This window comes from Astatotilapia calliptera, chromosome 22 (assembly GCF_900246225.1).
Source record: "Astatotilapia calliptera chromosome 22, fAstCal1.2, whole genome shotgun sequence".
In the NCBI taxonomy this organism is placed as follows: Eukaryota; Metazoa; Chordata; class Actinopteri; order Cichliformes; family Cichlidae; genus Astatotilapia; species Astatotilapia calliptera.
In genome coordinates, this window is record NC_039322.1 from 3745192 (window position 1) to 3769885 (window position 24694).

A 24694-nucleotide genomic window follows, 5' to 3' on the forward strand; every position below is an offset into this window, starting at 1 on the left:
AAGGTGAATAATGACTGCTACACCTCTGCATCATGTAGCATTGCTTCATTTCACACTCAAATCACACCAGAAACACCAGTATGACAGAAGACGTACCCTGGGTGTGTACTGTTCCAAGCTGAAATGGGGAAAAAAAAGGTTTTCATTTTATTGTAAATATAGTGTATACTCAGCGGACTACCAGCGATGTCCTAGATTTAACCGTCTCGGCTGACACCACCTCCAGCACTTGTCTGTTGTCGCTATGAGAATGCTAACACGCAGACTTTCTTGAATAATTTACACGACTTTGTTTTTTGTAACTTTGGAGGCAAGAAAGACACAAAAGTGAGATCTTAGAAAAATATGACAAGGGCCTTCTCATCTACCGACATTATTTCACCTTTCCTGAAGGCAATCCTAGCTGATCACCTTTCCCATTAATCCCTTAGCTGTGCTTCAGGTATTATCCCACAGTGCTTGGAATTACTTACAAATCGCTGCTTAAACTTTGCTTTTCATCACGTTGGATTTGGTGTGGACACCTTCTGTGTCATGCAGTAGCATTATATCATTTAGCACAAAGAATTACCACATTTGCATTACAGACTGAAAAGGTAGATGCTATAAATGAGCCTATTTTTCCAGTCTGTGATAAACAAATGGGACAAAATGTTACAATTCTTCAACAAGTTTAGTTAGTAAACAAGATATTAATTAAGTCTAATACATTTCCAAGCATAAAAGAAGCAAAAATGTTTCCCCAAGCTTTTGACTCCCATGGTTTTACAATTTTTTTGCTTTGATTTTTACTCTGATTTTTTAACTTTAATATTAATCTTTTTGTCTGGGTGTTTGAAAGCCAAATTAAACAATAATAAATAACATGAAATAATAAATTAAATACTGTACTATAGTTCCACAGTCATATTGGCTGTGGTGAAAAAAAGGACAATGATGCACATGTACGGGAACAGATAATCAGTTTAACCAAGTTCAACAATAATACCTTGAATTTTATTTGCACTCAAGAATGCACAAGACGCTACCATTTTTCATAGAGAACTTTATTGAATATATCTATATATTTATATATGTATATATTTATATATACCTTATATTTTTTGTCTTTACCAATGAGGATCAGTATATTGTATTGTATTGCTTCCCCTTTTCCATATTGTTCCTTCCGTGTATCAGTCTGCTGAGTGGAAATTTACTAGTTTTCCATCTGAAGAGCTTCATGTTTGACTTGTGTCAGCAGCCTAGGTGTTGGGAAAAGAACCTGGTGACTCACGCTGGCTTTAAAATGGCTTTCACATCAGGACATGAATTGAAAACGAAAGAACGAGATCGCTGCTTTTGAGCATGTTTTCATAAACATTTTGCAGAAAGCAAAACTACAAGATTAGGACGTGCTCTAGAGTCGATTTAGTTCTGTAACAAAGATGTAGTTTGTTGTACTCAAAGATTATTGTGTAAAAACCATAGACAGCACCAACACAGACCACATTTACTTTGCCAGCACTTAGGCTACTGAGCATATGTCACAGGCAGGCATAAAGCCTTTTATAGCCCAAAGTTACAGGTGTAGGAACTCTGAAACAATATAACATTAAGAATATCTATACATACCACCACCAAAATAAATAGATTAATATAAAGTCTATCGCTTACAGTTATACACTAGTCAGAACATTAAAAACACTGATTATTAGGCTACGTTGGTAATGTTTAGAAAGTAAAACATCAATTCATTTCCTACAACGAAATGAAGACAAAATGATGATGGAGAGAAATGAGGATCAGGGTTATAGAAGAATAAAATGGAAGGAGAGTAAAATAGTTTAGAGAAAGAGAAAACACCAAAGAAAAATCTAACATTAGGAAACAGGGCCGGGCGACGTGGTAAAATCTGCCAGCTGGCCATCGTCAGTCCAACAATCAGCAGTTGCCTTTATATTATACAGGATGGGCGTGTATGCAGCAGCCACTTCTCCCCCTAGCTGCACACACTCTTGTTCACTGCCAAAAAACCCCAAACAAAATAGTTATGATAATTATTTTAAACTGGACTAAATTTGCAAGCTGTTAGACCCAAATGAAGCAGGATACCTTTCAGGTTCTGAAAGGGTTTTTAAGTGATCAGGTGCAGAAAACTATAATGTACTGATGTGCAACATGCAGCTAGCTTACATAGCATAGCTCTGGAATCACTTGTTAGCTTGGAAAGTTGTCGGACAATAAAGACTTTCACAGGAACTCGACATTCTGCAGCGCCATCACTACCATATAATGTCAGGTCTCCATGACAACTCACTCTCAAGAAAATAAACGCGAACATCCTAACGCTGCTAATTGTAACTGTGATTTACACCTCGACGTCTTGCCAAACTGAATTTTCATAGAGGCAGACCACTAAATTAGAAAAACTAAATGACATAAATAATAAACAGCTGACGGGTTATATGGGCCTATTGATCCAGTTGCCCAACCTTATTCGCAAATAAGACAAACGTTTCAAAAATATTTCTCTAAAAGACAACGGAAGAATTAATTACATGTAAACAGAATAGAAAAAAACATTTACACTAAAAAGATTATACACATTCAAAGTGACAACTGGGTAAAAAACAACAACAACAGCAAAAATAACAAACAAACTGTGGTCCAGAAAGTTGTCTAGTTATATGTAGAATGGTTAGAAAAGAAAAATTACTTTCTTTCAAATACTGACGTGCCCCTGAGCAAGGCACATAACACCCAATTGTCCCAGGGGAGCCACTCCTAAACTGACCCAACAGGGAGGCTTTTATCGGCCAGCTTCCAGTTCCAGCGTTGTGAGGGTGAAGCAGGGTGTTGCTGAAACAGAGCATGCATGCTCAGTCAACTTTCCCCGAACAAATCAAAGCTGATAAAATGAATAAGATGATATATAAATGAATTTACACACCCTCTCACTTTTGTTCACATGCTTTCCACGTGACACCACTGACTGTTAGTGTACATAAGCAAGAGAAAGAAAAATAAAAAGTCATCGAAACGAATATAAAAATATTACAAAAAAATGTATACCCTGCAATAACCATTACGATCATAGAAACACCAGCAACATGATAATAATATTCAAGGAGTTACAATCTCATGTAACCTAGAGATGATAATCACTCAGAATGAAAAGACAACCCAAAGATTACCATTTACAGACATTATGTGCTTTTGTTTTAGTGAATGGGTTGATAATATACTCAATAATACATTTATTATTCTAGTTTCAGAAATAGTATATAGTTATAGCTAATAAAGAGACCGAGGGAAGAAGAACGGAAGCTGGTGTGCGCGCTCGTTTCTCTTTCCCTCTTCCTCCGACTTTCTGTCACCGGGGTTGGGTTGAATTCATTTTCAAACGCAGCTGATTCAGAAGTGCAGTCTGACTTTTACATATCAGTCCAGTAATCAGATTTAGAGCACATGTTATGTGGTACATGTCTCGCTGTAGAATTTTCCTCTTAGAAATCTCAGGCAACATTTCATAAACCCCCTCAAAAATAGGCTTTTACTTCAAATCTGACTGAATGGTTAGAACGTTTTTTGCTTTGCTCACTTTTAAATATTGAGTAAAATGGCTGATCTCTTATATTAGAGTAATTTGTAACTTCTGATTCTAACTAAATCTCCATCCCCTGAGTGTAAACTGAATTGAACCCCACCATGTCCTTGGTTTTTGCAGCCCTTTGCGGGACATTCAACAGACACTGCCTTGGAGCCTTCGGTATCAAATCGTTATCATAAGCAGTCATACAAACCCTGGAATCAGTTTTACTCATTTAAAAACACACATAAAGTGCATAAACGTCCAGCTCTACGAGCGCTTTCAAATTTCAAATGGCATCCAACAATGTTTCCACTGCCAGATGACAAAATGACCATGAATCATGAGCAGGAAGATGTAAGTGAGTGAGTGATGGTGATTATGTTCCAACTTTAACCATGGTTATCACTTCCTTATTGTTGTCTTATTTTTAAAAATAAAGTTATTTTTGGCTCTTCCCTTATTAACTGGCAATTATGGCAAATAAATTAAAGTCTATTGTATTATGGTGTCTCTCCAGCATTTTCTCTGTTGGTCTCCAGAGCAGACTAATGTCAATCTAAGATTGTAACAATGTAACAATTAGAGGTTCTCTGGAGAGGCAGCTGAAAGATATACTGAGTCTGCTGTTGGGGAAGCATGAGAAGGGAAGCGCTGTCTGTGCAAATTAATTTTCAAAATAGTAAATTGGACACATTTTTTTTATGTTTGAAAAAAGATGTGCCAAATATGCATTGTGTAAGTAAAAATAGAATATAGTAATACTCAAATCTCATAAAACTATATCTTATTCATAATAGAACACAGAAAATATATCAACTGTTAAAAAGTGACATTTTACTATTTCCTGGAAAATAGATTTGGAATTTAGTGGCAACAACATGTCTCAAAAAACTGGGATGGGAGCAACAAATACCTGGAAAAGTGAGGATTATTAAAAAGAAACAGGTGGAGGGACTAATTAGGTTAATTCACATCAGGTCAGTAACCTGAGTAAAAATAAAAAGCTTAGACATGTAGGGTTACAATATCCGAATAATGTTCCTCAGCACAAAACTGCAAAGACTTTGATGACTCATCGTCTGCGCTACATAATATCATCAAAACTTTCAGATACTCTTGGGAAATCTGTGCACAACAAGGCAAAAAATCAATACGGGGCGACTGTGCTCTCTGGGCCCTCGCAGAGCACTGCTTTAAAAGCAAGCATGAATTTGTCATGAAAATCCTTGGATGTGCTCAGGAACACATCTAGGAATCATTGTGCGCAAACACAGATCAGTGTGCCGTCCACAAACACAGGTTAAATCTCTGTCAAGCAAGCTTAGATCATGTCAACTTCTCTTGGCCAATGCTCATTTAAAAGGGACCAAGTGGAAAACTGAGTGGTCAAATAAATTGAAATGTAAAATTTCTTTTTGGAAAACAAGGACATGGCATCCTCCAGACTAAAGGGGAAAGTAACCATCTGGCTTGCTGTTAGTGTTCAGTTAAAAAGGGAGTGCAAAAAGACTGGCACTAATGCAGATTTTAGAGCAACATAAGCTTCCAACCAGATGCTAAACCACAGAGGAGTTCATGTCTTGAACTCCCAACTTGAATTTCCCAACTGGAAAACAAAACAAAAAACTGACGCATCATGACATCACAACAAAGGAGACCCAGGACTTGAGTCACTAGGATCCAACATTAGATGTAGAACAGCATTCCTACGTCTAATATTGTAAGAGAGGATGATGCACACAAACATGGGAATGACCCAGCTTTTTCGAGACATACTGCTTCCATCAATTTCAAAATGACAGATTTTTCTCAGTTTAAACATTTAATATGTGTGAGTAAAATATCTATTTATGAGATTTGCCTCGTCTCCTTCCTGTTTTTTATTTACATTTTATAAAGTTTTCCAATGGTTTAAGAATTGTGGGCAACACTTTGGGAAACGCAAATCTTTCCGTTTAAACAAATACTAGAAAGATTTGATGCCAAAATAAGTTACTTGCTCAAACGATCATGTTGCCGTATCTTACTGCGACAACTGGCAGTGGAGTAATGGAGGCGTTAAGACTAAAGCTTTAAGTCCATGGCTGTTCCTTTCCTTAGAACTGTGGTGAATGCCCATCTGTCACTGTAAATACCTTTGACACACAGTGAAAAATAATCAGGCTCACAGTGCGGCAGCCTCCTCTGATCTACGTTAGATATGGCTGAGGTCGCTCTCTCTCGGGTCCAGAGGTTAAGGAGCTACTGTTGACCTTCAATTGGCAGTCAACTTGTCACTGAGCAGCTTGTTACTTGGCAGAATGTACCCGTCTGTGACGCTCTCGTCCTTTTAAAACAGAAATGGAAGAAAGAATTGTGACTTGTACCATCTGGCCACTTTATAATTTAATTATTATGTTAAAAAGTGTTGCAAAGTTTAGAATACCAAAAAGCAAGGACTCTGTGTCTTGCTTTGTGAAAAGAAAATGTAGATTTAAGGCCAATCCGATCTAAGATGTGTACAAATTAGTGATTTGTAAGTGGGGTTTATAATCATCAAAGCTTCCTTTACTGTTTCTTTCAGGATTTAAAAAGATGTCCTTGTAGAAACTGACAAAACTGAGATAAGGGAAATAAATAACGAAAGCGTTCCCCTGCCTCCTCGGCAAGGCACCTAACTGCTGCATTGGGAGGCTGTTTTATTACACATCTGGGAGTTTTGTATCTCTATGATTTAGTGAGTAATTCAGGAATAAAAAACAGAGAAAAGAAACATTTCCCGAATCCGCCACTGTACCCCTGCTGTGCAATTAACAAAACAGGTTTCAAAGTCATGACAATTTTTAAGGCGGCTGTCATGAATTTGCTCTTAGCATCAGATGTTTGATGACTGTTTATAATATTTATGGCAGCTCGATACCTCAGGCTCAAGGACAGAAACCTTATTGTTGACGTGCCACCCACACATTTACAGCCCTACTCTTCCTCTCTAAATTCCATCTCTATTTCTCCTCTCCTCTCTCTCTGAGTTTAAACTGGTGTCGTTTTCCTGTTTAGTGTATCTGAGTTGCTATCCCGGTCCCTTTTGGCTGTCAGTCGGTCCAGGGTTCCCACGTTGCCCCTGTCCCGCTCCATGGTGGCTGTAGATATCGGGGCTGGCTGGGTGGTCGGAGCAGCTGATGTGGAGGTATTCAGCGGTGCTGCGTTCTGGGCTACAGCTGCCGCTGCTGCCAAGTTGGACTTGGAGTGGGAAGGGAGCGTACTGCTGCTTATCACTGCTCCTCCTCCTCCTCCTCCTCCTCCTCCACCGCTGCCACTGCCACTGCCACTGGAATCTTTTGGGAAGTAGTTGTGGAGCTGGTAGAGCGTGGCACGGTCCACCGTGCCATAGAGAGGTGGGGCACCTCCTCCGAGGCTGCCTAGCTTGGAGTCCCTTGAGAGGGTGTACATGGAGATGTCTCCACCTCCTCCGCTCCCACTGCTGCTGGTGTGGTGGGGGTTGGGCAGAGTGGCCACAGAGAATGGCGGTGCAGATGGTGGCAAGCTGAAGGTCTTGGAAGCTCCAACGGGCGAGGTCTCCTGCGAACGCGGCGGGTCAGTGGAGCGTGAGCTGGAGCGCGAGCGCCGTCTGAAACGGTAGCTGGGCAGACGAAGCATGGCGTGCGTTGTGCTCTTGAAGAGGTCAGTGCGAGAGCGGCAACGGAGCTCCTTGTTCTTCTCGATGTAGATATTGACAGCGAGCACGCCGACCATCTCGGCCAGGATGAAGGACAGACCGCCAAAGTAGAATGACCAGCCGTAGGAATAATGCCACTTCTTATCCTCATCCTTCTTGGGGGAGATGTCGCTCAGTGCTGCTGAGATGTACACGATCACTCCAATGATGTTGCTGAGGCCTAAAGAAAGATACAAGAGAGATACAAGTGCTCCTCTGAGTCAAATTAACCTGCTGGTTCATTAAATTGTTTTGCAGACAGGCTTTCTGGAAGTGCTTCCTCTCAATTACACTGAGAAGAGGCATGCACAGTATGACAGTCAATCTGCACATCATACATAAGGAGATTAATCTAACTCTACGACTGATAGATATAGGTTCATCCTGGCATGGGCACTGCAGATTATCTTAAGCTGTATAATGTATATGCTAGGTCGTGTTTCATGGCTCATGCTACATGAATATAATAAAAAAAGAAGCATCTAAGTGTTCAGAAATTCTTTTTAGTAACAGAATACAGAGATTTTAAGGACACGGTATCTGTTAGGGATTACAAAGTCAGCCGGGGTAAAATACAAACTGCCCATTTTAGTGTTAATAAAAAATGTAGCAAACATACCTTCAAACAAAATCTTCTTTTCAAACTCTGACTGGAAATATAGATTTCTTTTCCCAAACCACAGTAAAGCTGCAGTCTTACCTGCAGCTACAAAGAGAATCCCACCACCGAGAATAATGTTCCTTTTGCTTTTATAGAATCCGCTGGAAGCGACACACACTCCACCCAGAAGAAGCAATATGGCACTGAGGATGGGGAAGATGCTGGAAGCTCTCACCACACCTGCACGAGACAGCAGATGAGAGCATCATTGTTTTGGCTGCAGTGCTGCTGTTTACAGTCTGTGCACTTGAATCTGATATACGACTGAGTCTGTACTTTTCTAATAGTGGTTCATTAATGCGTTTTCTTCTTGAGGTTCAACACCACTTGAAGGTGCAAAGTTAACAGCCTTGTGACACTTCTGAGGAATAAAAGTGTTACCAAGGCTTGGCACAGCTGACACTACAAATTGGCTGTGGAACAGCAGATGTCTTTTTATATGTTTCCTACATTATATTTTATATGGCACATAATGTCTTTCGAGTCCCCGAGTTTTTCCAAGACTAAATAAAAATAGTTAGATGGCATGTCGTCTTAAAACTAGAGAAGAAAGCTATTTTTTTCTTTTCAAAATGTGAGATAATAAAAGTTATGGGGAACATGATGATTTTTACACTGTAAATTGAAACTTAATGAATAATTCTTTGTTACAAATACAGTAGCCACAGCTCCTCAGCAAGAGTGCACAATCGGCAATTTTGCTGGAAAAGGCCGAATTATATAAAAATCCTTTTCAGCATATCCTTCTGCAGATGCTTCATAGCTATAAACAGAAGTGATAACAGAGAGACGTTATAGAAGATGAAAAGCTCCATCTCAGGCAGGAATATGTGGAAAAGCAGAGCTTTCACATTTTCAAGGTGACTTCTAAAGCTTTGCCTCTGAGCTGAAGGTAAAAGAAAAATGCTGTGATAACCATTCATTCACAGAAGCTTCTGTCAGACATGCACGTTAAATTTCACGTCTCATTTTTTTAACAAGTCAAACGCACATGTGAGCAACGTTCACCTCTTTGGGAAAAAAACATGGATTATGATAAATTGTTGGTGCGATTTTTGCAAACCTGCAATTGCATAAAGGCTCATGCATATAGTTCTATTTGTTAGAAATGAATGTAAACTATTGATATTTCATTTTGCATGAAAATTAGTGTTAATGATACCAACTAACTAAGTGTAAACTGAATTGCTAACGATTCTAAAAACTAACAGTGAATACTTTCTGAACATGCTGAAATGCCTGACATTAAAAGGGCAAAGGGATGATTGTTGTTCCTCATGACATTCAAAAAATAAATAAATAAATAAATAAAATCATCATGCAACACACAATGAAACAAGACAAAAATGTACCTGCAGTAATGGTGGTGAGTGGACTCAACAAAAGGAAACAAAAACAGGCAAAACTAAATAAAAGGGGATAAAGAAAGACAAAGACAGGTGGAGACAGGGAAACAACAGATACACTAGGATGATATGAAAAGAGAAACACAAGTAAGAATATAAATTGTGTTTTACTTTGAAAACACTGGTGGTTGTCTGTGTGCATGGAGTTAATGTGTGGCTCTCTGATTACAACCATTTCAAAACTAAACACACAACCAATCAAATATTGTCTAAAAACAACCAAACAGATATATGCCTTTGGGTTTTTCCAGCTCATTAAAGAGTTGGTGCTTAACCCTTTTAATTCCAATCACACTCTTTTCCTAAACCTAATAAGTAATTGTTCCAAATCAGCGAGTGAAAGTAAAAAGCCAGTAAAAAGAAACAGAATCAGGGAGTGACAGATGTGAAACAACTGCAAAACTGAAGTCGCCATACCTCAACGTTACACAGTTAAATCCCTTAAACCTTCAACTCCAGACACATGTTTTTAAAACAAGATCATTTCTTAGGCGCCAGTATAGCCACATTTGATGGTTGATGGTTTCGTTGCAATAATAAGTCCAATATTTCTAAGAGAATCTGTGTAGACTGCTATTTTTTAAGGAAAAAACGCCATCAGCTCACCATCTGCTACATAAGCATGATATAACCTCTTTTTTGGCCACAGACACAATTTCACTGGTTGAGCTGTGTTTCTGGGTAAAATAAATTAAACTCACTGGCCACGTTATGTATCAGCTGCTTGTTAATACAAATATCTAATCAGTGACACACATACCACAAGAATATTTCATGATTATTGGCTCCAGATGGGCTGGTTTGAACTTTTGAGAAACTGCTGGTCATTTGGGATTTTCCCACACGACAATCTCAAAGATGAGGTGTGAGCAGCAGATCTCTGGGTGAAAAGGTGAGCTGAGTAATTCAAATAACCACTCGCTAAAACCCAGGTATGCAGCAGAGCATATCTGACACACAACCTTGAAACAGCAGCAGAAGGCCACACTGGGTGCCACTGCTGTCAGCTACAAACAGGAAATGGACACTTTGTACCAACTAAGCCTAATTTCAACACCACCATCTATCGGAGGATGATTGCTGACCATGTCCACTTCTTTAGGACCACACTGTACCCATCTTCTGACTGCTGCTTCCAGCACAATAATGCACAAGGTCACAAAGCTCAAATCATCTTGAACATGACAATGACTTCACTGCACTCAAATGGCTATCCATCAATCTCTATGCCAGCTACCACAGGGCGAGAGGCGGTGTACACCCTGGACAGGTCGCCAGCCTGTGGCAGGCCAGCATCTCAGGCCTTTCTCATTAAATAGGGTTGTTATTGAAACTTAGATGAAACTAAAGAAAACAAACCCATCTAATATCTCTCAGGACTGTCATTCACTCTAAATTTAAAATAGTTTCAATTATTAAAAAACGAATAAAAAAGACTGTGAAGTGCAGAAAAGCAGACAGGAGAATTTCAGATAGTATCACTGCACCTGTCACAGAAATAGATGTCTTTACATAACGTATAAAGCTGGAACATATGCGTTGTAAACCAAAAAGGTTCAGGCTGTGCGAAGCAGAATCTGCTATCACAATGGAGGCAGGATGTGAAACCAGAATCCTGAGCTGAAAATAATCCATTAGTGAAGGCTGTTCTTTCAATTCCTCTGTGAAAAAAACAGCAGCTTTCTGCACACCCCCAGACTCCCAACCCCATGCACCTGGGCATTTATACACACATGCACACTCTGTACAGACACTTACACACACCTTCAGGAACGCTTCGCTTGAATCTGACATCCGTGCATTGATATCCGCCCACCATCCCCTTCTGTCCTTTCTATCCGCATGTGATGGAGACTGTAGTGTGTGCAGTTCTGTTTGCTAGTGTATGGTTATCTAATGTCTCTCTTCATGTTTGTGTGCATTGTGTATTTCTAAGACAGTGTGTGTATGTGTGTGTGTGTGTGTCACTCACGCAGCAGATACTCTGCAGCATCTTGGTCATAGTCTGCGTCGTCTGGGAAATGATTGATCTGGGAACACACACCCCTCTTCAAACCTGAAAAAAGACAGAGAAGAAGAAGAGGGGGAGAAGATGATGAAGGTCAAAGAAGAAATCCCACGAAGACATAAAGACAGAATGCACCAAAACAGTAAATAACAAAGGTAAAAGCCAGAAAAGAGGAAGACAGACATGGGAACAAAAAAGAAGAAGAAAAAAGAAATTTTAAAAAATGGGGACAAACCAGGAAGAAAAAGGTTAATATATAGATATATATCTATATATCTATATATAAAGATAGATAGATAAAGATATAAATATATAGATACATGTATATATATGCATGAATAGAGTGAGAGAGAAATGAAAATCAAGAAGATCACAAAGGCCAGTAAGGTGAGAGATATTAAGACAAATGGCCCAATGACACAGCAAAAGACATATGCCCTAAATGTTTGCAACAACAACAACAAAAAAAAAGCAAAACCATAACTTGAGTCATGTCACATATGCTACCTATACATTGCTATGTTTTCTTCTTATTCTCTTTCCCCCTCACCCCAAACCTTTCATAGGGAATTGTGGACCCCCTCTCCAAGCTTGATTCTGCTGGAGGTTTCTTGCTGTTTAAAGGTAGATTTTCCTTCCCACTGTCACCAAGTGCTTGTTCATGTGTTCATGTGGCTGTTGGGGTTTCTTTCTAATATTATAGGATCTTTACTTTAATATATAAATCCCCTTGTGGTGACTGTTGCTGTTAATTGGTACTATGAAAATAAAGTGGAATAGTATTGTATTATGGTGTGGGGGTTTTGTGTACTTTAAGCCAAAATAACAGCAAAAGGTTTGTGCAGCATAGTTGCTGTTTTTGGACTGGCATTGGATGGTTGGATAATTTTAACAATCACCCTTTATAGGCCAGAAAATAATAATGATGGGGGGTGGGGCAGCTATTTGCATTTATATGATTTATTGTCTGGGTTCAACCAAGAAAAAAAGAAAATCAACAGTTGTAAGCTGTAATTTTCTCTGAAACACAAGCACTATGTATCGTTTTCCTCCTGTCTATACGGCGCATTGTTCTGGGGCCTTGGTGTTAATTGTGTGCCAGGCTAAGATGCTAAAAATATTCCTCCATATTATTACTAAAGACAGCAGCCCAGCAGCCCTCCTGGTGTACAAACTGTTTTATAAGCTTGTGTTTCTTCTTGACACACAACGGTTGTTTACCTTGACAGGTATTTGTGCATTGCATGGACAAAATTAACATCAGGAGAGAAAAAGAGATACCTGTGTATCCCGGAGGGTAAAAGCAGTAAAAAGCTCATTTCACAGACACAAAAACAGAAAGAAGTCATAAAAAGCCTTAAGCAAATTTATACCTTTTCAGGGCAGACCATATTAAATTATTAACATGCAAAGTATCAGGAACTCGGTTAAAAAGAGAAGAAAATACACAAATGAACCCAGCTGTCAATACACTGGTAGAAATCTGCTTGCTATCTTCAAAGAAAGAAGAAAAAAATATGCAAGGCAGCAACAAAAGCAGTTCCTCTGACGCATCTGACAAGACAAAATAGCTAAAACAGCTCCTAAACTTCCACGTCAGATGTGAGTTCCTGCTACAAAGATGCTCTGAGACGGTTTGGCCTTTTAATTCTTGTCTGTTGCTTTTTGAACATTACACTTAAACCTGAAAATGAAAGAAGGCATTTACTGACTTGATAATATAATGACTTTTATATTGAAGGTTTAGGATGTGTAGAATCTGAAATGTGAAAAACACAAATACGTTTTATTTTCATTGCTATCATATTTAAATAAAATATTATCCATTGTAGGCACAGCAACAGCTGCTCATCTCTTAATATCTCAGATAATCTGACATTGGTGTTATCGGTGTTCTGCACTGTGAACAGGTGACAACAGGATGCTCTGTGGTCTCTGGTTACATTCATGAGCATCCTATAGCATACAGTAATAGCTTCTACATCCACTATATTCACACAATGTAAATGAGCGGGAACTTTATAGCCTTGCAACTGCATCTTAACACACAATCTAGATTACTACATTTAAAATGTTGTTATAATTATGTTCAGGCACTGGCGTCATGCTCTGCTTTAATATGGGAATAGCCAGCTTTGACTTAAAATGAAGAGTTTATTATCAAAACAACAGTCTTCCCTGAACTGTGACGAGGGTGCTTTTTCTGCCTAAATCAAAACAAAAAATTTAATCGTTAATCTAATCGGTTTTTTTTATTAATTACAAATTTAATACTTTAGTCAACAGACGATTGCTATTTCCATCAGAAGGCGATTATATTTGGCAGTTTTGTTCTGGGACTTTGCTGCACTTCCATGAGCCTACATGAAGACAGTTAGAGCAGCAGTGAGAGCGCCGTTCAGAAGAGAGTAGAACAGCACCAGTAAAAACAGATATATTGATCGAGTCAGACAGAGCATAAAAGAAGAGGTGGGGTGGAGGTGTACAACATGTGTGGCTGAAGCAGGTTAATAGCATGTCCTACACGGCCTGCACACCCCGGACCAAATTGTTTTGTCTGTGGTCCAAACTGTGGAGCTTTATTCACTCGAGCAGAAACCAAACTGCAGTTAGGGTCTATAGATGTAATTTGTTCAACAGATGTAATGCAATAAAATGTGGCTATATTATTTATAGTATAAATGTCATTATAATCAAGCCAAGCAGGCAGCAACTTCTAATTCTTGCACCTTGCACCTTACCAGTCATATGCTACTACGGCTTTATACAAATTACAAAATGCTAATGTACTGATGAATAAAATAGAGAAAAGTAGAGCAACATAGACACTGTGGGTGGATGTGGCTGGGTTACTGAACAAGACACCTATTTATGTCTCATGAGCACACTGACCTCACCAAGACCCTCTGGTGACAAACACATGAGAAACACACCAAAATTCATCCCACAGCGCACTGAAAGCATCGCACAGTCTCAAATATGCAAACAGACACACAACCAACTGTACCTTCCAGGCAGCAAATCCTCCAGAGGCCAGAGTGGGTGAGCGCCCCAGGATCCTTCTTGTCCTTATTGTTGGAGTCCTCCTGTGATGAGTTGGCTGTGCTGTTGCAGATGAAGGCCCGGGCGTACAGCCAGTAGTCAGTTCCAATAGCCACTGTCATCAGTGCAAAAGCTGCAAAAGCTCCCATGGTGGTCAACAGCACCTGGATCCCTCGCTCACACCACACCATGGCTGGGCGGGGAAGGAAACTGATGTCTGACAAGAACACAGAAAATAAAATCAGCCGTCTGGAGAAGGCAGGGCTGACACATAATACTAATCAAGTTTAAACGATGACATTATTGGGATGCAGACAGAGCCATGAATATTTTCCTGTTAATATAAATGCCTTGCTTGTAGGATAAGTTACCCAACAGTACTAAAATAAAGGATTGCAACTATAAATTTAGTAATACTACTACTCTAACGCCATGCATTTGTCCAATACTAGTGTTACCTGATAGCATATATGCTCTTGTCCAAATATGGTAACTCCAGGCTCTAGAACCAACATGGCAACAGTTAAAATACTCGAGTTAAAAATACAATCCAAACCCGTGGGTGATGTCATGGTGGCTACAGTCATTGTTTATATACAGTCTCTACCTTTTATACAATTCTCTGTTTTAATGACTTCCTGATCTTACGGTAGCTGATATAGACATTGAAACTGATGACTTTTAATATCCATAACTTTTATGATGTAAGGTCTTGTTTTTGGAAATTTGCCTTTATTCTTATTTGAGAGAGAAACAACTAAGAAACAGCTAAGGGTATGTTAGAAAGTCATCATAAAAAACATTACAAAATTACACCAAAAATACAAAGTTCAATCCCACTGTTAAGTGTTTAAATGTTCAAATGGCTGCAGTCTTGTATAAGCCATTTAATTCCATCACAATTCAGTGGTTCAAATATACCCTCAATGCCTATGAAAATTAAAACGAGAAGCTAAAACAGGTAATTCATAATTCATACACTGAACTGTCAAATATATTTATGTATTAATAGAAATACTGTCCCTCATGGGCCACTGTACGGGACCTGTGAGAGCTGCTGACGGGGTTTACTCTTTCTGTTGGATTCTGTGTGAGCACACTGGAGCAATTTTTAATCAAAAAACCACACACATGCAGCCTGAAGCAGTTAAAAAATGTTGGCAGCAGGCAACCAGCTAAGAACAAAATACCAACCTCACTGAATCAACGGAAATACAAAAGTACAAATATTGTTCCAAAACTGAACACAGAAAGGTAAAATTGACCCAAATACATGGGGTAAGAAATTAAAATAATGTTTGACAGTGCTTCATTTCATACATCTGCGGGGGATCTCAGGAGCTAGTCATATTTAAATTCTGACCTTTTTCTACAAACCACTTCCAGAGAAAATCACAATAAAAGGTATTAATATGAGCAAGGTTTGGAGGAGGCCTGAGGAAAGGAATTGTCTTTTTAGGTTAATGAGAAGATCATCTGAGGAAAATATGTGCAGAACAAAAGGGCAAATGCAGACGAAGAGCAAGATAGAAGTCTTTGTGCACTTTTTTTTATAATAAGCGACAACAAGAGTGGCTGAGGAGATGGGAAGTAGACAAGTGGAGAGGAGAGAAGAGATACAAATCTGAGCTCAGAGGTGGACAGTGAGAGGGATGACAAGAGGAAAATTGAGATACAACACATCTGTCGTGCTTCAGGAAACATAAATGAAAGTGGATGGAAGCAGGGTTCCTGCCTCTGTGGGGCTCCCCTGTCAGATTTTAACCATTTCAGCTGAAATGGAGAAAGTGCTGGGATTCTGCAACGCTTCAGGTTTGGCTTCTATTCATCTCAAACAAGAGGTTAATGTAAACAATCGATCACACAGAGAATACGAAATCCGCTGAGGGCTTTTAAACTAGTTGACTAATTCAGCTGTCCTGCGGGGGGGTTTCCATGGCAACAAACGTCCCAAAAATAACAGAGATCGTTGATATTTTAACCCCGAAAGTGACCCGCCTGCTTGAATATGCACAAGGTAAGCGTCATAAAGACATCACAGCACTGGGGCGGCAATAACAATCCAACAAAAACCAATAAATTTTTAATTTGCACTAAATTGTCAAATTTTTATTCACTGGATGCCGTACTCATTAGACATTGTTTTATTTTGTATTTGCATTATAAGTTTAAAGCCTAACACTGATTTTTAAATTGTGTCACATGTTTTTAATGATTAGTTGAAAGGAATTGTTCAAAAATACATTATAAACATTATAAACGTGATGCTAATATCCAGCATCGCAGTGTTTCCTGTTTAATTTTACTTAAAGAAATCAGTACAAATCAGAATAATTATTCAGTACACGTGTATTTATAAAAAGGCCCAATATTGCTATCTGCCCATATTGCCTTTGCTGAATGATAGTCATAAGCTGAAAACATTTTATTTACATTTTCAAAGATAGTGTAATAGAGAGTAAAGAGTTAAGTGAATCGGTTAAAGGGAGGATTTCAATGTTTCTTTGGAACAAATAAACAAACAAGAAATTACAAACAATTAATAAAACTTTACTCTTAAGCAATAAAATATTATTTAGTAATTAGTTTGTAAGAAATTGTGAAGCAGTATGTAAAAACAAGGCTAATGTTCAAAATTGTCATTACTTTTTTATATTTTCTAAAATATTTTACCTTCTACATCCAGATATTATATTACTGTAGAGTCTTTACCTTATGATATAAAGCGCCCTGAGGCAACTGTTGTGATTTGGTACTGTATAAAAACAATATTGACTTGAATTGAATTACCTGAAGATGTTAAACTATGTCTGCTCTTTGAATTACTACAATTATATACTTGCTTGTAGCGCCTTTGTACATCATTAAACTTCTGAGAAAAACTCCACTAGATTTACAAGAAATCTGCTTAGTCACAATCCACACGGCTGGAGATGGATCATTTGCCAGCATCACTAAAGGGGCAAATTTCACTGGGTGACTGGCAAGGTCACACCCCTGGGCAAGCGTGGCTGTCCTGAGTGGGGGTTTCCCCCTCATAGACGAGGCGTTTGCTGGATGATGACCTGGTGTAAATGAGTGCAATCGTTTTTGGTAGTTTGTGCATCAAGCTGTTCAATAAACTATTGATACTTTGACCCTGAAAGTGATGCACAACGTTAAATACACGAAGGGTATTTAAGATAACAAACATTTGAAAAAGTTGTTCTTGACTTTGTCATTGTTTGGTTGTTTTGTGCACTTGGTCATCAACTTTGGCTGTCTTGCTACATCAGAACTTTCTAGATGGTTACTGAAAAGTTACACCTAATTTATAAATGCCTAACGAATAAAGTCTGATTCATGTGTAAACATAATTTAAATGGTTACAATAAAGTTGAAATTTTATGGATATATGATAATTGTTTTTGAGAGTGAGGTGGGAGGTACCTGGAGACTGTGGTCCATGTCCTCGTTCTCTCAGCTTGGCATTGATTACTTCATGATGTTGTATGAAATGTTTTGTATACAAGTGTCTTCAAAATGACATTTTTACAGTCTATTACTGAGTCGGATAAAATACATTAAAAAGTTATTAAGACATATTACACAATGTGATAACAATGTAATTAAAAAATATTAACAATTAGTAACCAATATTGGTAATATTTACTAATAGTTAAGTAGCTTTTTAATACAGTTTATATTTACAATGAATTTACATTTTAAAATCATTATTCAAAAAAACAAAACAAAACAGACAATTACCAATTATCAGTTTAGGCATTGGTATCAATTAAATTAAAAAAAAAAATCCTAAAAAAACTTACTGAGTTTTGAAACTTCGTATCAATATCAAAAAACAATCTTGGGCCTCTATAACTTGCATTCAATCCTTTAATATATAAGAAGATACCCTCTGTGGTTTATATGAAAATGTCTTGGCTTTCAAAATTAAACTTTTTGTTTGTGTTAAATAAGACGATTGATGCTAAAATGAATGAAAGATTGCGAGCGCAGCACACTGACATAGCAACCTGGCAGGAAGAGGTTTCCTCTATATTCACACTTGTCATTTACACATTTTTTTCCTGGACATCTGAAAACTTCCGATTAAGTAAAGATCTATAAATACGTCTTTTTCACATTATAACCAGTTTGGCTTGGTGAATGAACTGTTTCCACCTGGATGATCAAACATGTTTGTCAAACTCTAGCTTTATGCCTGTGCAGTTTTCCCTACAAATACTTTAGTAGTAAAAAATAAAAATAATAAAAAAGACATTATTTAGATTGCAGAGCTAAAGGCAGTTCAGGTAACATTGTCACTTAAAAAAAATTATATTTCAACATATAAAAAAACTGTGTTGGATCCAGTGACACAAGCCTGTGTATTCTTGCTTTGCTTGACCCTGACTGGCTCTGGCATTAGACCAAAGCAAGGTTACTTTGTTAAATTAAAATTACTGTCAAATGTCAGATGGATCATTTCAATATTTCAAATGCTGTGTAGTTCATTCATGAAATTTGTGTTTAGCAGCATGGATTTTCTCAGCTTCTCATATGTCAGCAATCCCCTCAGTCATCCCTGATCCTAATATGAACAAACATTTAGCTTGGTTACACAAATGCCAGCACAGATTAATCGAAGCTACTCGCCTTTTGAATCCAGACATCTGCACACATCTGTACTTGTGTGTGTGTGTGTGTGAGGGTGGTTTCCTGCATGACTGTACTGATCCAGGCTGGTTTGTGTGTCTTATTCCTTGAATGTGCATGTACATGGGTGTCATGTTCATGCACATCAGAATCCACATGTGCATCTGGTTGTTTGTGTGTGTATGAACACACGCACATTTGCCTGTTCTTGTGTGTGTGTGTGTGTGTGTGTGTGAGTGTTACCTGAGGGCATGTTTCTCCCTTTCGCCTCCATCTCCTCTCCCCCCTGCTGCTGCTGCTGCTGCTGCTGTTCTTCTTCTTCGTCAGTGAAGAGCTCTCCGTAGCCCCGGTCCGAGCCGCCTCCATCCACCGTTTATCCGCTTTCTCGCCCCTGCCTCTTTCCTGGCTCTTCTTCGGCCAGTTCTTTTCTTCCTAATAGTTTCTTTTTAAATCTTCTGCCTTTTCTTCTCGTGCGTTTCCCCCCTCTTCTCCTTTTACCTTGAGCGCTCTGTCGCTCCTTTTCAGCAAGTAGGGGATACTTCACTTTGTGTCCTCTCTTCTCATTGAATTGTCATGGCAGTCATCTTAGCTACTGAGAGAAGCAAGAAAGAGGTGGAGGGGAGGGGAGGGGGGGTAAAGAGCAGATGAGAGAGAGAGAGAGAGAGAGAGAGTGAGAGAAAAGACTGAAAGAGAAGGATGGAAGTAAAAGGACAGGAGAAGATGCGGGAGAGAAAGGAGAGAAGAAGATGAGAAGATGAGAGGTGGGGTGGGGAAGATGGGGGATTTGATTAACGAACGTGACATGAGTCTTGAGAGCAGGGGATGCTCCTGTACAGAAACATCTTCCGCACAAACATATTTTCTATATGAGCATCATGTGTCATTGAAAAACAAACAAACAAATAAACAAACAAACATTCAAAACCTGATGCCGGCGGCAAAAAACAAGCCCCATGTCAAACAAGAGAAGCGGGTTTGCCTCCACATAGAGAGAGAGAGGAAGAGCGAGAGAGAGGGGGGAGATAAAGCAATAGAAAAGAACAGGCAATGCGAGAGAGCGTGCTCTATTCCATTGCCATGGCAACAGTGAATTCCAAAGTCTACGGTGGAGCTGGCGAGTGTGCGTGTGTGTATGCGTGTGTTTTATGTGTGTGTTGGTGGAGTAGAGGACTGGATGTAACAGCTGAGAGGATTTTGCTGAGATAAAAAAAAAGAAAAAGAAGTCCCTGAATTCCACTGGTGTGCAGAGGAGCTGGGATGTCACACACTATCGAAAGCAACGCACACGTGTAGGTACGCGGTGGTCATACATGACTGCATACAGTACAAGAGGAATGAACATTCACAAGAGAGATGACAGACGTGTGAGTCATTAGCGCAGTGGTCACAGTGTCTCGGCATGTTTCATCCATCCAACTTTCTTCCCGTTGGTGCGACGGCTTAATCACGCGCGCTTAACACTGTGTCATGTTTTGAAATGCACAATACAGCGGATCTTTCAAAGCCGAAAGATCCTGAGCGAGGAAAGATGCGATGCCTTGCCCGAGGGCGCTTCGGCAGAGCAGCTGCTTTCCTGCTTGAACTGACATCCTTAGATTTCAACAAGCAGAGTCTTCCTGAAGTGAAAATCCCCATCGGCACTGACACTGGGTCAGGTTTTGCTTCTTTTTTTTTTGCTTTTTTAATGCAAGCTGTTGCCAAAAACTGCAGGGCACCTAAAATCCACATGAGAGACATCTGCAGCAGCACAGCAGGGGATGCTGAGTTGTTTCAAGTCAGCAGCACATCTTGAGGCACATCTGACCAAAAAAAAAATCCCCATTTGAACACTCCCAAGAAAATGACAACACTGGTCCTCTGTTCAGATACAACAGTTGTTAACATTTATCTGAAAACAACTTCTAACACAGCACTGGCATTCCTCACGCATATCTACATATACTAGAAAGGTGATATATAATATGATCTTATGAATGGCTAGTAAGTCTAGTATCAAAGTATTTGATTTGTAACTCCAAAACCTGTGCTCTGTTCCTGATATTTTTTAAATGTGACTTAAAGAACACGGGCAGGACGATGGTGTGACAGTTGGCACTGCACAGCACGAAGGTTCTGAGGTCGACTCCACCACGTGTCTGGGGCCTTACTGTGTGGAGTTTGCATGTTTGTGTGGGTTTTCTCCAGGTGCTCCAGTCCACTCACAGTCCAAAGGCATGCGGTTAGTGAGGTTAGGTTCACATGTTCATAGGTGTGAGTGTGAATGGTTGTCTGTCTATCTGTGTTAGCCCTGTGTCAGACTGGCAACCTGTCCAGGGTGTACCCCACATGGTAGCTGGGATAGGCTCCAGCCCCCCTGTAACCCTGCCCAAAAGACAGTATAAGAGAAAGACGTAGCTCCTGGGTCTCTCCACTGGTGAAATGTCTTGAAACTATATTTCTTTTAATGGCCACTGGGGTGGAGGAGGCACTTGACATCTGTAAACACTTTCCTAACGAGTTCACGATCTCAGTCACTCATTTTGGGTCACAGTGAATAAAACATTAAGTCCATTTTGGTCACTTTAAGTCAGAAGATTATCCAGGGCATGCTCATTGGTTAAGAACATGTGACATACAAGTCATTAACCAGCATAGACAGATCCATCTCTTGCCCGTCACATCTGGTTTGAAAACACCAAGATCGTGTTGGTGAACATGCTAATTAAAAGACTATGTCTGTCTTTTAAACAGATGACTTTGTCTGGCATTGTTATGGGAACACACGTTACCAGTACAAAGCTGCATCCACTGGTCTGACTGCAGTGACTAAGGTGCGAAAATCTAAGGAGCTTGGAAAGAAAAGCGTCTGGACTTCTTTGAGTTGCTTGAAGACGTTTCACCTCTCATCCGAGAAGCTTCTTCAGTATCAAGAATCTCTTTCCTCTACCAAAAGAAACTGCATGGGCTTTGCTGCTTACAGGGGCTCTTCTAAGTTAACATAAAGTAGTGAGTCAAGATTATCGGCAGAAATCAAAGCTTTTTTGTGGCAGCAAGTAAGCAAAGAGCCCATCCAGACAAAACTGTACAGAACACTCTAAAGCTCTTCAACACCTCTGCCCCCACCAGGGAATGACAAGGAAAAATTTAGTATCGCTTCTCACAATTTTTGGCTCACGAAACCCTTTAAACTTGCAGTCAAAGTCCTCGTGAAAACGCCAAGGTGTGAATGTTGATCATGCAGCGTTTAAACATCTCTTCTGCCTAGAACAAGAAAAAGCACCTACATGCTATGCTCTCATTCTTGGATTCCTAAAGAGAACACCTGAACCATGAATCGGGCTTTCATGCTCACAGATGAGCACAAGCTGATATGCGAGGCTCCCAAATAGCACCTCTCTGTACACCTTATCTTTCAAGCATCTAGCCAGAAGTAACATTTTGTGAAGATAAGTTCTTGTCACTGTTGCAAACATTAAAAGCATGAATATTGATCTTTGGGACATAATCAGATGAACGGTTTGAATAATTGCAAAAACTGTAAATTATAAGGTTATTGTAAAATATTTGTATGAGTTTAGCTTTTTTATTGCAAGAAATGTAAACATCTATAACCAGAAACGTAGCTAATGTACATGAAGCCCTTGATTTTCCCTTGCTTTTTAAAATCTATTTAAATCCTACAGTGGAGTATTAGGGATGTCTGTGAAATAAAAAAATACTAGTGATTATTATTCCTGTTTTTTTTTTATGCATATAAGATAAGAAAGCTGCATCTAGGTCTGCATCAGGTAAACATGCTGATTTAATGGTAAATTGCAGAATTATTGCAGCATGATAGAAATTGCAGGCGACCTTTTTTAGTCAATATCAAATTCATCTGCAAAAATACATTTGGTATATAGACCACAGAATCTGTCCTTCTTTTCAAATGACAGAGTATTATCAAAACTGTAATACAATGTGAGTTTATGAACAGCCCATCTAGTGGTCATTAGAAGAAGTGCACTGCACTCAGCATTCATCTTGATTGCTTCTTTTTTTAACCCCCTTTGAAAGCCCTGCAGGACCCCTGGGAGGCCTGCAATCAGTAACAGCAATCAAAACACAAATAGGAACATCAGACATTGTTATTTTGTACTCAGAACCCTGAATATAATCCTGCTTTTTCAGACTGACAGCGTGCATTAGGAGGGCGCCTCCTCCAGTAGCAGCACAACATGGATAAACACATGTTGAAAGGGCTCGCCGGCGGCAGCACAAACACAGAGGAGGAAAGTTCAAGGACACATCAGCCACACTCTGCATCAGGAACACAAGCAATGGTGGGAATCCTGCTATGAATACAGAACAGAAGAAGAACGTGGACAAACTGTAGCAGCTCACTGGAGCAATGGTCATGATTATGACAGCAACAGAGGGGAGCAACCATCTCAAACCATCAAGTTCAAGTCCGGGGAAAAATCAGCATACAATTACTGTGTATATATTACATAATTATTATACTGTACACACACGTATGTCTTTACAGCCTAATGCTTATTTAATAGACGCACTTTGCAGAAATTAGTATTCGTTCTTCCAATCTCGCTCCCTGTCTGTTTTTATTTGTTTTTGTTTGCATTTCACACAACACACCACCACATTATTACAAGCAAATAACAGATATACTGGCTTTTGCCACTATTTTACCTTTGTAGACATGATTTTCTGCCTGCCCTTAATTCCATATGCAATCACACAAACTCCCATTTTCCTATTTTATAAACATAAAGTCTGGCATTGGTTTATAGGAGTGTTAGAGTAAAATTGGTGCTTTGAGAGAGTTATGTACTATGATGTTCAACTTACTTTTAGAAATAAAAAAAAAAAATGTTAAATTCTAATATTGACCAAAAAGTCCAGCTGGAGCAAAGTGAAACTTAATATGCGGGGAGCCCGATCACTTGGCGTCCTTGAGTAATATTCGATACTCAGACAGAGAAATCTAAATCCAGACTCCTGCCCAGAGAGCCCACACTCTGTATATCCCCCTGCACAGCGGATCCTACACATGCCATAAAACACATTGTTCTCTAACAAAGCACAGCAGAAACATATCAGTCAAGCTGTGATGGGTCTATTTGAAATAAAAGTGAAATTTTCTGCTGATGAAAATAAATCCCTTACACTCAGAGACTGTTTATAAAGGACTGAGTCGAGCATTTAGTCCGTTCCCTCTACATACCTATAAGTTTGCTTTATCTCATCCTTGATCTTGTTTCCACACTATTCACTATTTTCTCTTCCCTCGCTTTCATCGTGGCTGTCTTACCTTGAAAAACGTCCTGTTCCTCGGCTCTCCTTTAGTTACTTTTACCTTTAATGTGACACTTTATTCTGCAAAAGCTCCTTTAAACGTTTCCTTGTAAACACGCGTACAGAACGACGCGCGATCGCTGCCACACGATTTTATGCAGAGTACAATGCTTGCATGTGGCGCGCTCTTCTACGGTCTAAGCCGATCGGATTGACGCGCTGTCATATAATCAAGGTAATACATATGGTATTACATAAGACATAAGACTGTCGTTTGAATAATAACGTGTATTAATTATAGTCTTACCTCTGGAAAAACAACTTTTTGCAGCGGTGCTCGTGCAGATTGTGACGAAGCCCGTGATTGGAGAGAGCGAGAGAGAGAGAGTGATGGGTT

The 24694-nt window shown here is 39.3% G+C and overlaps 1 protein-coding gene across 6 annotated transcripts; it reads right to left on the minus strand.

Moving 5' to 3' along the window:
- Nucleotides 1–1093: 1093 nt before the first annotated feature.
- On the minus strand, nt 1094–24694 carry cacng8a (calcium channel, voltage-dependent, gamma subunit 8a). Of its 6 annotated transcripts, XR_003270998.1 has the most exons (7): nt 24605–24694; nt 19267–19615; nt 14351–14602; nt 11308–11391; nt 7969–8109; nt 2933–7449; nt 1094–2841 (listed from the first exon to the last, which is right to left on the minus strand). XR_003270998.1 is itself a non-coding variant. In XM_026156466.1 (6 exons), exons 2-6 carry the CDS (start codon nt 19295–19297, stop codon nt 6584–6586), a joined length of 1374 nt encoding a protein of 457 aa, XP_026012251.1. In that variant the 5' UTR covers nt 19298–19612; nt 24605–24694; the 3' UTR covers nt 1094–6583. The 6 variants fall into 6 exon arrangements, 5 of the variants coding, with proteins under 5 accessions (XP_026012251.1, XP_026012248.1, XP_026012250.1 ...); XM_026156466.1 differs by having other exon boundaries at nt 1094–7449; nt 19267–19612; XM_026156463.1 differs by having other exon boundaries at nt 1094–7449.

Excerpts from the sequence above, each read along its gene's own strand:
- cacng8a (XM_026156466.1), bottom strand. The coding sequence starts at position 19,297 with ATGGAGGCGAAAGGGAGAAACATGCCCTCAG. Across the intron at positions 14,603-19,266 it reads AGGGAGAAACATGCCCTCAG|ACATCAGTTTCCTTCCCCGC; the intron begins GTAACACTCACA and ends TGTTCTTGTCAG. Across the intron at positions 11,392-14,350 it reads GAGGATTTGCTGCCTGGAAG|GTTTGAAGAGGGGTGTGTGT; the intron begins GTACAGTTGGTT and ends GTCTTTTTTCAG.